The 16,221-nt window shown below is 43.5% G+C and overlaps 1 protein-coding gene across 2 annotated transcripts in view; it reads left to right on the top strand.

The window, feature by feature from the left end:
- AKT1 (AKT serine/threonine kinase 1) overlaps window positions 1-16,221 on the top strand; it is a 128,522-nt gene that overhangs the window by 73,805 nt on the left and 38,496 nt on the right. Inside the window, exon 3 of one of the 2 annotated variants that reach the window (XM_088473694.1) lies at window positions 4,946-5,074. The exons of the other annotated variant lie outside the window; for it this stretch is intronic. Within the exon in view, the coding sequence (XP_088329820.1) occupies window positions 4,946-5,074 (129 nt within the window). The remainder of the gene's footprint in view (window positions 1-4,945; window positions 5,075-16,221) is intronic. 2 annotated transcript variants of the gene reach the window in all.

Below are 16,221 nucleotides of genomic sequence, written 5' to 3'. Positions count from 1 at the left end.
CTGGTATCAAAATCTTCATGCTAACGTTCCGTCTCATGCGCACGTGGTTACGTCTTGTTGATTGGTAAAGTAACTTGGAACTGACGCGTTTAATGATTTTTCATTTGTCTTCCTGTGAGAATCCTTGCTTACTTATTAAATCTGTTCTACAGATTAGTAAATTGCCTATAGTTGTATAAAGTACTTGCATTGCAAAATGTAAATGCAAAAAAAGTTCTCCGTATGTCACTGTGAGAAATGACAATGGCAAAAATAATGCATTGGACATCTGCTCGGAATCGTACATTTGCTGTGCGTTTAAGGATCAGATGTTGAAAAACATACACTGCATTATTTATCTCTGTATATGAAGGAGTCTGACTAGTGCTTCTTTCCTCTCATCTCTGTGTGCAGTAAATCACCAGCCGTGCAAACCCGCTTGACATAACAAAGTACCGTGTAAAGCTAGACTTTGGATGGATACAGACTTGAATTTTTTTTTTTTCCTGAAGGACCTGTAGCCCTAATGCATTGCGCTCACTTGTTTGTTATAATAAAACTTCAGAACTTTTGAATATTCAAGATAAGGTTGTTTTGGCTGCTTCCGCAAAGTCACCTGAGCCTTGAGAACTGATGGACTACATTATCCTAAATACTTGCTCAGCCAATAAGATGGCAGCCTGCGTGGTGTGTAGATGACTGCCACACTTTGATGTAATAATAAAAATGGGCTAAAAATTAATTAAATTGATGCTTAATTTTTTAAAGGTGATCATTATTATTAATTTAAATGCAAGCTGTTATCTGGCAATATTTGACAGCTGTTTAGGTGGATATACCTGCAGCTGAACATCTGCCCGTGGGGTATTTAGCCTGTTCTGCTTATAGACAGGGCGTCAGTGCTAGTGACAATTGTTATGTACTCATTGCTATGACGACCGCTTCTATGCTCTCAGCAGTTGTAATCCAGCGTTCCCCTCCCAAGACAGAGGAGTGAATGACTGGGAGGCCACAGACATAGGGTACCATCTTTAACTAGATGTGGCTCTTGTCCAGGCACCAACCCACGCATATCCTGGTCCAGAGCCCCTGCTCCTTAGTCAAAGTGGCTCTCCTCTGACCTGACCTGAAGTCATCTTGGGCAACATTATCTATATACAGAACATCAATCAGGACTCTGCAAAGGTAACAGCGGGACGCCACTTACCGCTGCTATGAGACCATGATGACATTTCAGCATCTAAACTCAGGGGACCGAACATAGACTCACTTAAGACCCTATATTATAAGGGGACAGTGGCCTAACGCACAGTGGTGCAAAATTCAAACCGTACCAGTTATTTTAACGATGTTGAGAATTTATGCATCATTAGATGTCATTTAATGTGATTAGTGTATCATCTGGATGCTCTAAACATACTTTTTAACCATTGCATTAGTAAAATTGTATTTAATACTGATACTTAGACAGTCTGGTGAATTATTCTATCTACATCACCTTAGGATAAGTGATCTATTATCTAACATACTGTATGTAGACATCTGTACAGATACCGTGTACCAGTACACACCTTTTATACATATAGAGGTTGTTTGCGCTGAGTGCTATATTATATTTTCTTAGCACTGGGAGGATCATAGACCAAATAAGATGTATTTGCAAGAACTACGATGGGTCTAGTGGAAATAGTGTTTAATAAATTACTATTTTGAAAATAATTTTTTATCTTGGTGAAAAAGTGGAAATGAACCATAGGTGGTTATACAACTCCTGTAGTGCGATTATTATAGACACAAGTAAATCGGGTTGCGGCAAAACACCGCACTTGTTTAGAAGAGCCGCAGCCTGCATTTCCTTATGCTGTGTTACTTTATAGATTTATGTGCCCGATCTACCACTGATGGGAATTGTCAGTCTCTGTCAGGTATTTCATTAAGAGGTCAAGAATAAGAGAGAACTGCCTCCATTAAATGTTTTCTTATTACAGCAGATAAGGACCACTAACTGTAAAGTGCAAGATGGATAAAGAGCTGTTAGTGGCATCCTGAAATATGTATCTTGAAACTATGATTGTGAGGGATGTTTTTTCCTTATGCATGCCACACTACCTGCCCTGAAACCATTTAAAGGTCCAGGGTTGGTATTTTTGTTTATTCTTTAGGTGCCTAAAACAGCAGGGACTTGCGGTGAGGTCAGTGGCTGGGGAGGCACTGGCTAAACAAAAAAAAAAAAAACAGCGTTGGGTTCCCCTTATTTACAGTAACTAGCACCAGGCTGAACCAGCCAGGGGGATAATGCCATAGCAGGGGGTACACTCTGTCATCACATAAACCATCCCTAAACTAGACAGCCCAGGGCTGGAATTCCTCAGAAAGTGGGGATCCCCAAAAAAATAAAACTGGGTCCCCCCTCCTGAGCAACAGCCAGCTTTGCCCCGCACCCCTGTTGCATTGTCGCTATGTGGTTTAATAGCTTACTTTTTGATACTAAATAACTAAGATTTGGCAGCTTTAAGGTGCCTACACACTATGCGATGTGGTCACGATGCGATCTTTTATCCGATTTCCCTTGAACTCTCCCCAGCAGACCTGGACACGATTTGGTGTTAAAAAGAGATGCGATGTACGACCAGCGGGTACGCGCATTGGCATCGTGACATTGCGTGGACACTCACGATTTGGAAATTTTTTACATGATTTGTCGTTCCGATGTGTCGAAATCGTGTAAAATATCGCCTAGAGTGTAGGCACCTTTGCCTTGAGAGCTGTGGAAGATATTCACCAACAAACAAACACAATTCTTCTTTTATATATACATACCTCCCAACTTTTTTTCCCCCGGGGAGTCGGAACTTGCACGCGGCGGAAAAGGGGCGTGACCCGATCGTTAATGGGGCGTGTCCTGATGTCACGCCTCCGTTTACATCACTAAGGGGCGTGCCCAGAGATGCTGGGCTGCCCCTGGGCTTCCCCCAGTACTGTTAAAAGATGCTGTATATTCTCACTATGCGTACCTGCTATATATATTATATATATATATATATATATATATATATATGGTAAGTCTGCTGTTAAATATGTTTTAGTTTTATATTATTATATTATAATATTTACAATATTATTGGAAAACACAAATGGTAAAGCTAGAATTTTGAATTTTAAATTTATTGCCTCCAAGTCAGAAAGATTCTTTGGCGACAAGTAATTCCTCTGACTGGCATTACAGGGTGCTTAATGGAATCCCATATCTTATAGCTATTTTCTGAAAATAATATTTTGTTTGTGAGGAAGGCTGTAGCCTAAAGGCGTTCATGTCATCATGTCATCCCTTCTATGCTGTAATGGTGCGGATCTGTGATGTTTCTAAAAGGGAGGAGATGTGTTAAGCTACCCAGCATTAGACGATGTGTACCCAGCATGACATCGCCGGCGACGGGACCCGGCATACGGCAAGTGCATACACACTTGCCGATGTTGGGTTCAACGGGGGGAGGGACGTCTCATTCTGCATTCTGCAGCATGGCGTCGTTAGCGAAATCCCCAGGCGGCCCTACAGTAGGGCCGACGGGCGATGGCGCTAGCGCCCTGCAGCAGTGCGCATATCATGGGTACACACTAGATGATGTACCAGATATGTCGCTCTGATCCACGGGATTGGACAACATATCGTGTAGGGTGTATCCGACATTATACTCTCATGCAGCAAAGTATCAGATTGATTGTTGTTTACAATAATGAAATATCATTTTTATTTTTAGTAACTACAATATGTGGTTAGGGCAAATTACCTGTTTTTTTCACTTTGCACTTGTATTAGCTGGTAACTGGTAGATTGGACTAGCTATAAACATATATTTTCCAGTATGACTCAAGCAGAAGCTCAACGTAGAATAGTTGTACAATAACCCGTCTGCCACCAAATATTAGAGCCAATGGGTGAATATCGGGATGGTTACCCACATCTGCCAGTAAATTCCCTTTGTCAGTTGAGGTTAAGTGTTAATTATACAACCACAGTAAATAAGATCAAATTCATACATGTTGGGGTGATGCAGATATGTAAGTGGGGCATACGTACTCAAAAGAAATGTTCTTCAAAAAATAGTGTACTTCCACACATATGCAAAATTGTACGCTTCAAAAAACACTAACCCTGTATAACTCCATTCAAATATTATAAGTGGGGTGGCTCCAGCTAGCATGACACTCTTAGGGGTTTATTTACTAAGCAGTGTTAGGAGACAGAGTGAAAAGTGATAAGGTACTAGCCAATCAGCTCCTAACTGCCATCTCACAGACTGTGTTTGAAAAATGACAGTTGGGAGCTGATTGGCTGGCACCTTATCACTTTTCACTGTATCTTCTAACACTGCTTAGTAAATAGACCCCTTAATTTGTTTTGCTTCAGCATAGCTAGATATCTGAGCTGTGTTTTACTAATATTGTGTAATGCTTATCCCTTAAATTTGTTCCAATCAGTGGCGGCTCCAGAGGTGGGGCTGCAGCGCATTCCAAAATTCAAATAGGGGAGCCACACCAACTGCCAGTGAGTCCCAGCAGCGTTTGGGGTGGCAGTTGGTGTGGCTTCCCTGTTTGAACTGTGTACTGCGCTGCAGTCCCACCTCTGGAGCCGCCACTGGTTCAGTCTACTGAAAAGACTTATTCATGATTTATATGTAGCTTTAAATTGTCTCCTTTCCTGTATTCATATTAGCAAATTAATATAAACGTGGCTTCAAAATGGCAGTTATTCTGTTTGATTTAGTAAGTAGCAGCTTAATGATTATAATTGGTGATTCACTTTGCCATATTGATGATTGTTTTAAGCTTACTGTGAAATGTTGGGAAGACCGGTGTGCCTTTTCCACGTAATCAAGTCTGTTATATACTTGCAGAATTCTCTCCATGTATTGTTCGTACCGTTCTAAACTGATAGCGCTCTAAAAATGTTCTCTCTCTTTTTCAGGTGAGTACATAAAGACTTGGCGGCCCCGTTACTTTCTCCTCAAGACTGACGGTACATTTATTGGTTACAAGGAACGTCCGCAAGATGTTGACCAGTTAGAAACCCCTTTGAACAATTTCTCCGTAGCCAGTAAGTATTTCCAGCTTTAATTCAACTCCACAAGACCGTTCTTTCTAGACCAGTCTTGGGCAACCTGTCACTGTACAGCTGTTGTGCAACTAAAGCTGGGTACACACCTTACAACAGTGCGACCAAGCGATGAACGACACATCGCGCGTGCCATACACACTGCACGATCCGATGTACCACTGCTCCATGTATCTTTACATGCTTCTTGTAACTACACAGCGTCGTTCATTCAATGATAATTATTTGGATTACCAGGGCAACCATTCAAAATACTTGGGGGGAATACCAGGAGGAGTTATCATTTTTGGGTGCTTACCCTTGGCAACCTTAAGGAACCTTGCAGGAAAATGCAGCGACATACTCTCAGTGATAGTGCATCCGGCAAAGTGCAGGAAAAGGGTAGGATTTTTTTTTATTAGATAAAGGACTCTGTGGGCAATTGCAAAACTATAGTTATATGAGTGTAATTTAATGCTGACCTGTTTTCTACCCACACCTGCTGTACAATTATAATATAGAAGACTTTTTTTTTTTTATTATGATTTTTTGATTTCTATAAACCTATCCTGTTCACTTATTAGGCAGTGGATATTGTAACGATCGGTCCACCAGTAGTCACAAAGTAGTGTACTGATGAGTTTCATTGTGGAATAACCCACAACTTAATTAGATGAAGTTGTGTAATTCCACAGCAAAACGCGTCAGCATGCTGCTTTAGGACTACCACTGGACCCATCTTTAAAACATTCTTCACTTATCACATAACTCCTCTTGAATGTCCCAGGTTTAGTTTATCTAACTATTCAGAAACTTAGTTGATACCACAGCAACATTCTGCCATTTATTATAGAACGGTAATATCAACTGCAGATGAAAACATTACTGGAAGTTTCACTCTCTACCATAATAAATATACATCTAAATCATCTTCAAAATATGTTCTGTTTTAGACAGTGTAATACTTTTCCCCATTGATGATTGACTTTTCAGTCAATTTTCATAGAAATTTCTTAACTCTGAACATTCAGTGATGTTCAGAAATGACATGTTACACCCATGTGAAATAGGGCCTTTATTTTTCTATTATGATTCATTAGGCCAAATTGTAAAAACATAACGACAAATTTGATTCATTCTTTCAGCTCTTTGATATATTCATTGGACTTTAACACCTTGAATTCTTTGGTTGCTTTGCTTGTGAGACAGCCCAGGTAGTGGGACACATTTTTGCAAGAGGAATTTAACATGTAACACGGTGATTGTTCTCCACTGTGCCAAGCAACAGTTCACCCCTAAGAGCACAATACAAATATAGTGCTCCCTATAGCAAGCCATCCAATTCTGTCTAGTACACTTTATAAAAAAAAAAAAATACAAACCTGTAATTTCCCAGATTGCAACAAAATTACATATTCTCTAGTTTGGATGCTGCTGTCATTATAGTTACTTTCTGCTGACTCCGATTCTAGCACTACAACAAAGCAAGTCCTATAATACTCAATGGGTGGAATTTAATTCAGCTCAATGCTGAATAGCCTCGGGAGGGAGCTCCCGGAGCTATTCAATTCAGCGTGCTGTTAAGTCGGAGAATGCCGGTTCTCGCGACTAAACCTGGGTGATTAGTCGCGAGAACCGGCATTCTTCGACTAAAGTGCCAGCCGCAAGGCTGTTAGCACCGCACTAAGCCGGCAAACAGCCGCGCGGCCGGCACTTCTGTCGTAAATCTCCTTGCATTCCAAGGGTGGTGCGAGAAGAAATCCTTTAGCACGACCAAACATCTCTTCTGAATTGAATAGCTTCAGGAGCTCCCTACCGGGGGCTATTCATCATCATCCCCCCCCATAGATTGGTTACTGTCGACAGTTGTGATTTTTAACAAAGTTTGTTTTTAGGCACATTTTGTAAATTTAAATAAAATAAAAATGCCTAATTCACTTGCCAAATCTGTTTGGTGAAGACAAAATCAGTCATCGTCTCTAATGCTAGAAATGAATGTATGGGTTTATATTTTTTCAGGAACTTTTACTTCATTTCTGCTAATTGATTGCTAACGAGGCAGCATGCAGAACATTAGTGAACCACTGTTCTTGCCCAACCAGTGTATGGTACTCCCAAGTCTGCCCTGCTTTGTTGACGGGTTACCACCTTTTTCCTTTTAGGATGTATGTAGCCATTTGGTAACACTGTTTATTTGTTGTCCAGATATTGGCGTTAATTCTGCAATGATTATTTAGTGTCTCACAGCTTTTAAGCAGGGTCTCTGGATGTCCCTATGCCAGTGGTTCCCAAACTGTGTGCCGTGGCACTCTGGGGTGCCACATGGCACTTGCAGGGGTGCCTCGGGTTGGTGGTCCAGTACCAAATAAAATTATTTTTAGTCCGCGTGATAGGCAAAACCAGTGCTAATGGCTGCAAATCAAACAATATGTGGACAAAAAGAAGCGTAGCCCTGTCTCAACCATCACATAACTGAACCGTGACATATAAGCACAATAAACTTCATTTCATTTTTGCAAAATTTCTCAATGAGAAACTTTTTGGCCCAGGGGTGCCGTGAAAAAAATGCTGATACTCTAGGGTGCCATGATTTGAAAAACTTTGGGAACCACACACTCTTTAAGGGGACAACTGGAAAGCAAAGGTAGACAATATTTCGGTTGATCCAATGGAAAATCGGCTCTGTCATCCCATGCGCGCTCCCATTTGGTCATCAGTCGCATCGTCAGGTCGTCCCTGCATGCAGCTCAATCTGACAATGCGACTGAGAACCCCATCGCTGAGTACACACATCATTAGTGTGTGTACCCAGCTTGAGACTGGCCCGGCTCCCCACGGAGGGATCCCAGCCGATCAGATGGCAAGTGGGAGGGAGCATGGTAGTTATAATCTACAACCTCAGATGGTAAGTGGGAGGGAGCATGGTAGTTATAATCTACAACCTGCGCTTTATTCCCAACTTATAGATCAGAATGATGGTTTCATGGTCTCTATTGGGCTGAGAGCAAATAGAGCAAAATTAATATTTCCTTCATACAGTTGTGTAAGTTGGAGAAGAATTTTGCAGGATTGGCTTGGAAACAATAACGATCTCCGAGGTGATGATGCTGAAGTACAGTATGCACATTAAATACTTGATCGTAAAAAAGCCACAAACTAAAAGTTGTGCAAAGGGTTAATGTTTTGGTGGCGGTATCACCTCCTTCCTCTGACTTTCCTCCTATTCTTCTTTCTATGCAGCTACATCTTAGCTTCCTACGTTTGTTTATAGTCTGAACACCTCTTAGCAGTTATGTTTTTTTGGCTGCAATGTTAACAGTCTAGGAAACTGTGCTGTGTTTAATTCACTTGGAGAACATGTGTCCAATAGATCTGTGACTTTTTCTAGAATACAGATTTTTTTTATTTTTTTTTAGACAATTTTGTGTTCATTAAAAGATATTTTAAAAGTAATCATTGTATTTGTTCACTATTTGATTAATTTAGCAAATTACTATGTTAAAGGGAATTCAAAATATTTTAGCATTTCTTTTCCAGATGCCAAATTGGAAATAGTTAAATAAAAAATATAATTCGGAAATTCTGTAGTTTGTACCTTGACAGCACAACCTGTTTTTGAATGTCTTGTACCTTGTTATTATTATTATCCTTTATTTATATGGCGCCACAAGTGTTCCGCAGCGCCTTACATAGTACATAGAACTAATAGGTGAACAAGAAACAAGTAACTTACAGTACATTACAGTGCAGGACAAGGACACAACTTATATACATTGCTGAAATAGTGATTAAAGCACTCACAATAAGCTGCCGGGAGTTGGCAGTCACGTGTTAGGTGCCCTATGGGGAGTAGAGAGTAGAAGAAAATGTAAAGAGAAGCACATGAGGGAAGAGGTCCCTGCTCATGAGAGCTTACATTCTAAGGGGAGGGGCAGACAGACAGGCGTGACACAGAAGGGGAAGATAGGAAGGAAAGAGCATGAGGTGGGTTAGGATGAGTGCTGGAAGGCCTTGATGAAGTAGTGGGTCTTGAGAGCCCGTTTGAAGATTTGTAGAGAGGTGGAGAGTCTGATGGGGAGAGGGAGAGCATTCCAAAGGTAGGGAGCAGCACGGGCAAAATCTCGGATGCGGGAGTGGGAGGAAGTAATCAGTTGGCAAGAGAGGCGGCATGCATTAGTTGAGCGAAGCGGGCGGGAGTGTGAAGGGAGAGAAGGTCAGAAATGTATGCGGGAGAGGATTTGGTGAGGGCTTTGTAGGCGAATGTAAGAACCTTAAATTGGCATCTGAAGGGGAAGGGGAGCCAGTGTAGGGCTTGAAGGAGAGGGGAAGCAGATGTAGAACGTCTGGAGAGGAAGATGAGCCGAGCAGCAGCATTGAGAACAGATTAAAGTGGAGAGAGGTGAGAGACTGGGAGGCCAGCTAGGAGAAGGTTACAGTAGTCCAATCTGGATATGACCAGTGAGTGGATGAGGGTTTTAGTGGCATCCTGGGTGAGGAAGGGTCTAATCCTGGAGATATTTTTTAGGTGAAAACGGCAGGACTGCGAGAGGTGCTGAATGTGCGGTTTAAAGGAGAGGGAGGAGTCTAGGATAACTCCAAGACAGCGCACTTTGGGGCTAGAGGAAATAGTTGTGCCATTAATAGATAATGAAATTGTGGAAAGTGATGTAGTGGAAGAGGGTGGGAAAATGATCAGCTCAGTCTTAGACATGTTAAGTTTAAGAAAGCGCTGGGACATCCATGAAGAGACAGCAGAGAGACAGTTGGAGATACGGGTAAGGAGCTCAGGGGTGAGCTCAGGGGTGGAAAGGTAAATTTGAGTATCATCTGCATACAGATGATATTGGAGGTCAAAGGAGTTAATGAGTTCACCTAAAGAGGATGTATATAGGGAGAAAAGGAGAGGTCCAAGAACAGAACCTTGGGGAACTCCTACTGTTAGTGGAAGTGGAGGGGAAGAGGAGTCATGAGAGGACACAGCGAAGGAATGATCAGAGAGGTAGGAGGAAAGCCAGGAGAGGGCAGTGTCACGTAGACCGAGAGAGTAAAGGATTTGCAGGAGGACAGGGTGGTCGACAGTGTCAAATGCAGCAGAGAGGTCAAGGAGAATGAGCAGAGAGTAGTGGCCCTTGGATTTGGCAGCAAGGAGGTCGTTGCTGACTTTCGTGAGGGCAGTTTCAGTAGAGTGGAGAGATCGGAAGCCAGATTGAAATGAGTCAAGGAGGGAGTGGGAGGAAAGAAAGGTGGTAAGGCGGTTGTAGACAATACGCTCAAGGAGTTTGGAAGCAAAAGGGAGAAGAGAGATGGGTCGATAGTTGGAAAGTATGTTAGGATCAAAGGTAGGTTTTTTAAGAATGGGGGAGACAATAGCATGTTTGAATGCAGAAGGGACAGTGCCAGATGATAGGGAGAGATTAAGCAGGTGAGCCAGATGGGAACAGCCAGAAGTAGACAGGTGGGAGAGGAGACGGGAAGGGATAGGGTCAAGAGGGGAGGTGGAAGGAGGGGAGGACTGGATGAGGGCCATGACTTCCTCTCCAGAAGCAGAGGAGAAGGATGTCAGAGTTGGTGAGACAGAAGGGGAGGGGTGGTAAGGGCAAGGAGGGGGAGGAGTGCTGAGGGTCTGATGGGATATGTCCTCACGTATGGAGTCAATTTTAGATGTAAAGTAGGTGGCAAAGTCGAGGGCAGAGAGCGAGGAGGGAAGGCAAGGAGCGAAAAGGCAGAGTAGGGAGTTGAAAGTGGCAAAGAGACGCCGGGGGTTTGAGGACTGGGAGGAGATGAGGTTCTTGAAATATGTTTGTTTGGAGAGAGACAGTGCAGCACTGTAGGAAGAGAGAATAAATTTGAAATGGAGGAAGTCAGCCTTAGAGCGTGACTTTCTCCACTGATGCTCTGCAATTCTTGAACACTTTTGTAGGTATCTGGTGCATTTGGAATGCCAGGGTTGTGGTGTGGATCTGCGAGGGTGAGTAGTTATTGCTGGAGCAACAGAATCAAGAGCAGAAGTAAGGGAGGAATTGTACAGGGAAGTAGCTTGTTCAGGACAGGAGAGAGAAATGATAGGGGAGAGAAGAGAGTCCAGCAGGGAGGAAAAAGCAACAGTGTCAATAGCCTCAATATTACGCTTAGTAATGGTAGCCTTAGGAGTTAGAGGAGGGGAAGGAGAGAGGGATAGGTTAAAAGAGAGAAGGTGATGGTCAGAGAGGGGGAATGGGCAATTGGAGTAATCAGAAATATCACAACGGTGCGTAAAGACCAGGTCAAGTGAGTGCCCACTCACATGGGAGGGTGAGGAGGTCCATTGGGCGAGACCAAATGAAGAGGTGAGGGTAAGGAGTTTACCTGCAGAGGATTCTGTGGGAATGTCAATAGGAATATTAAAATCACCTAGGATAATGGAGGGAAGATCTGAGGAGAGAAAGTGAGGGAGCCAGGAAGCGAAGTTGTCAAGGAATTTGGAGGGAGAGCCAGGGGGACGGTAAATGACAGCTACTCTGAGGTTTACTGGTTGGAAGAGGCGTATAGCATGAACCTCAAATGTGGGGAATGTAAGGGATGGTTCAGAGGGTATTAGCTGGTAGGAGTAACTGGTGGATAGAAGGACCCCAATACCACCACCATGGCGACCCCCAGGCCGGGGTGTGTGGGAGAAGGCGAGGCCCCCAGTGGATAGAGCAGCAGGAGAAGTGGTGTCAGAGGGTGAGATCCAAGTTTCAGTGATGGCTAGGAGATTCAGAGAGTTGGAGATAAAAAGGTCATGGGTGGGGACCAGTTTATTGCAGACTGACCTGGCATTCCAGAGGGCACAGGATAGAGAGATAGCATTTGTGGGGGAGATGTGAATAAGATTATCCGGGTTGCTGTAACGTGGAGGTAAGCTTAATTTGGGGGACCGATATGAAGCGAGTTTAGTGATGGTGCGGGCACCTGAGCTAGAAAGGAAACCTATAGGAGGTGGGCAGGGAGGGAGATGTGGATGGCAGTGGGGTGAAGTGACAGGGAGAGGAGTGTAGGAGGAGGGTTTGGTGGTGGGGTGGGTAGTAGGACAGAGGGGGGGTAGAACAGGAAGAAAGTGGAGTAATGGGTGAGGAGTGAAGAGTAGGCAGACAGAGGAGGGGGGAGAAGGGGAGGAGGAGGTGGAAGAGATAAGGGGGAAAGGATAAAGGTGGAAGCAGGGGGCAGAATAGAGGATTAGGTAGAGACTGAGTGAAGGAGGGAGTTGACGAAAACCTTGTCATGGTGTTTATAAGTAAACAAGAGGAATGAAATTTGGAAATGTAAATGAGATATGAGTGCAAGAGATTTGTAGGAATGCAAGTGAAAAAAACAGTGATGTATCAAAAAACAGTGTATCAATATGTACGCAGATTAACAAGACTGTTATAGGGACTATTAGAAGTGGGGTTCTAATGTGTGCAGAATTGGAAAAAATAATGCAGATTGTAAGCAGATAGAGGATGTGAGGCTAGGCAAGAGAGCTGAGATAAAGGACAGTGTTTCAAAGTAGATAGATGTAAACTGACATGGGAAAAAGTACGATAAGCATTGAATTGTAAGCGAGAATCAGAAGGCCAGCATTATTAATAGCAATAGAAGTGTTCTTGCCGTGATTGTACAGGGAGTCCAGTTATAGTCTGAGTCTTTAGATTGTTGAGGTTTGTTGCTTGATGGACCTTTTCTCCTTCTGTTTAACGCAGGTCTAACGCTAGTTATGCACTTAAAAACACTGCACTTAGAAAAAAGCTGCACCCAGCCAAGGCTATACCAGCCAAACTACTGACACTTAAACAGGGATGCAAGCAAGTGTGGACACTAATTAATGAAAACCCCCAATTGGCCAGCCAGAGAAAGCTAGCAATAAAAGTGGCTTAAGTCAACAATGACCACATACCATACATCTAAGGCTACAAATAAATCAAGCATTCAATTTAGTCAATAGACTGAGAGAATCCTTAATACAATTTAACTATTTCAAATCATAAGGCATTAGAAACTATAGCATAAGGATTCAGTAAAGAATAAGCTAGTTACCTATGATTATAATTAATAAAGGAGGCACAGGAGGTGAAAATCTTTGCAGTCACAGTCAACTTCAGTTACCTATGATTATAATTAATAAAGGAGGCGAAAATCTTTGCAGTCACAGTATTCTGTACAAACCAGCACATTTTCTATTCTGTTTTTCAGTACAGGTGGCGGTGGTGTTTACATTCTAGTATGCAGTATGGCCCTCATTCAGAGCCGGACGCTCTGAACAGAGCGCTCGCTCTGAATGAGGGCCATCCTCCATAAAAATGGAGCGTCCTCCTGGACACTCGTATAGCTGTGGGTCACCACCCACAGCCTATACGAGCGTGCAGGTTGATGGTCGCGATGGTCTTGACCATCGCCACTGCGAGCCGGAGCCTGCGGTTGAGTTTCTCAACCGCAAGGCCCGGAGTGATTTTGGCTCTATCAGAGCCAAAATCACTCCCACTGACATCACTAGTGATGTCAGTGGGCCGGCTTCTGATGGTAGGCGTTCCCTTGGGAACGCCCCCGTCTGGGAGGCACGCCCCCGGCACGCCCACCAAAGGGGGCGTGCTGTCAGTCAACATCGATAGCACGCCCCCTTTGATCAGACACAACAAGCGAAGGAAAGTCCTTCGCTTGTCGCGTCTCGCGCATGCGCACAACGGAGCTCCCTCCGTCGTGCGCATGCTCAGTGCACACCATCGACCCACTTGCGAGCGGACAGCCGCTCGCGAGTGGGTCTGAATCAGGCCCTATGTTTTTATTCTAAGGCCATTAGATAAAAGTACACTGAGTATGACCACAAAAATGTACACTTCCTTATTTCTTCCAACATAGAGTGCTATATAAATAAAATTAAATTTTTTACCTTTTTTTTACTATTATTTTTGTATTTTTCCATTTTCAATTTGTTGATTCAATGTATTTTGGACCAAGAGCGATAGTAGGAGTGCGGGGATTGGCTTTCTCTGCCACCCTATCAGCGGGAGGTAAGTTTTAGAGATGAGCAGTTAGATTCTGCTCGGTTCTTTTTGCCAAATTAGCGCAAGTTCGGATTTACCTTATTGGCTATCCAAACCACGTGAGCACACGATAGCCAATAAGGTGCCGTTTTTCACATCCGAATAAAACCAAACTGCTCTTCTCCAATTATTTTACAGATTTGTCTTTGGGTTCTTTTTACTATTAGTAATCTATTCCATTAATGCTGGTGTTACTTGGATACCAGACACTCTGTCATATGTGCACCAGTTGTAGGAGAATTGACACTGCCATTGCCAGACTTCTTCACCAGTACCTGGAACTCCTTACTTCTGGGTGTTTGTAGCTGTATGTGTAACTCCTTTATCACCCCTTTGCTGGTGACTGTGGTTCCTCCTGATCTCTTACTCTGAGTTAGGACAGAACGCTCACTGGCAGAGCATTAACTCAGGGTGCTGGGTTCAAAATAGCTCTGCCAGGGGATAAATCAGAGAAGTACCTGTAGCTCACAAGATTATAGGCATTGTGCAGGAATAGAGCTAGATCTTTAAGAAGAGTAGTATTCATTGCTTACTAGTAGAGGTAGTGTTGATACACATACCTGTAGACCACACAGAGACCTACAGTATATGGTTTTGCCTTTTAAATTATTGCTGCTTTAAATCTATGGGATAAATCACCAGAATCGTGCAAATTCCTGCAACTTGCAGGCTTTTACATATGACTTTTATGCACGGCATTAACCTGGCGTATAGGCTACTGATGCCTAACCTAGCGTATAGGCTACTGATGCCTAACCTGGCGTATAGGCTACTGATGCATAACCTGGAGTATAGGCTACTGATGCATAACCTGGCGTATAGGCTACTGATGCATAACCTGGAGTATAGGCTACTGATGCATAACCTGGAGTATAGGCTACTGATGCATAACCTGGAGTATAGGCTACTGATGCATAACCTGGCGTATAGGCTACTGATGCCTAACCTGGCGTATAGGCTACTGATGCCTAACCTGGAGTATAGGCTACTGATGCCAAACCTAGCGTATAGGCTACTGATGCATAACCTGGCGTATAGGCTACTGATGCCTAGACTGGCGTATAGGCTACTGATGCCTGACCTGGAGTATAGGCTACTGATGCCTCGAGTATAGGCTACTGATGCATAACCTGGCGTATAGGCTACTGATGCCTAACCTGACGTATAGGCTACTGATGCCTAACCTGGCGTATAGGCTACTGATGCCTAACCTGGCGTATAGGCTACTGATGCCTAACCTGGTGTATAGGCTACTGATGCATAACCTGGCGTATAGGCTACTGATGCATAACCTGGCGTATAGGCTACTGATGCATAACCTGGCGTATAGGCTACTGATGCATAACCTGGAGTATAGGCTACTGATGCATAACCTGGAGTATAGGCTACTGATGCCTAACCTGGCGTATAGGCTACTGATGCATTACCTGGCGTATAGGCTACTGATGCATTACCTGGCGTATAGGCTACTGATGCATTACCTTGAGTATAGGCTACTGATGCCTAACCTGGAGTATAGGCTACTGATGCCTAACCTGGCGTATAGGCTACTGATGCATTACCTGGCGTATAGGCTACTGATGCATTACCTGGCGTATAGGCTACTGATGCATTACCTTGAGTATAGGCTACTGATGCATAACCTGGCGTATAGGCTACTGATGCCTAACCTGGCGTATAGGCTACTGATGCCTAACCTGGAGTATAGGCTACTGATGCATAACGTGGCATATAGGCTACTGATGCATTACCTCGAGTATAGGCTACTGATGCCTAACCTAGCGTATAGGCTACTGATGCATAACGTGGCATATAGGCTACTGATGCATTACCTCGAGTATAGGCTACTGATGCATAACCTGGCGTATAGGCTACTGATGCCTAACCTGGCGTATAGGCTACTGATGCATAACCTGGCGTATAGGCTACTGATGCCTAACCTGGAGTATAGGCTACTGATGCATAACCTGGCGTATAGGCTACTGATGCAAGCATGAACACATATTGTGATTGTTGCAACTTTGCTTACGCTCTCATTTGCGGTTTGTTGGCTTAAAGTTTGTTGACAGAAAAACTCTGATTTGGGCAACTGCAACCAACTTGTCATAAACC

Source organism: Taudactylus pleione, unplaced genomic scaffold (genome assembly GCF_031769625.1).
Source record: "Taudactylus pleione unplaced genomic scaffold, aTauple2 ptg000139l, whole genome shotgun sequence".
Taxonomy (NCBI): domain Eukaryota; kingdom Metazoa; phylum Chordata; class Amphibia; order Anura; family Myobatrachidae; genus Taudactylus; species Taudactylus pleione.
This window is presented reverse-complemented; position numbering and strand designations above follow the sequence as displayed.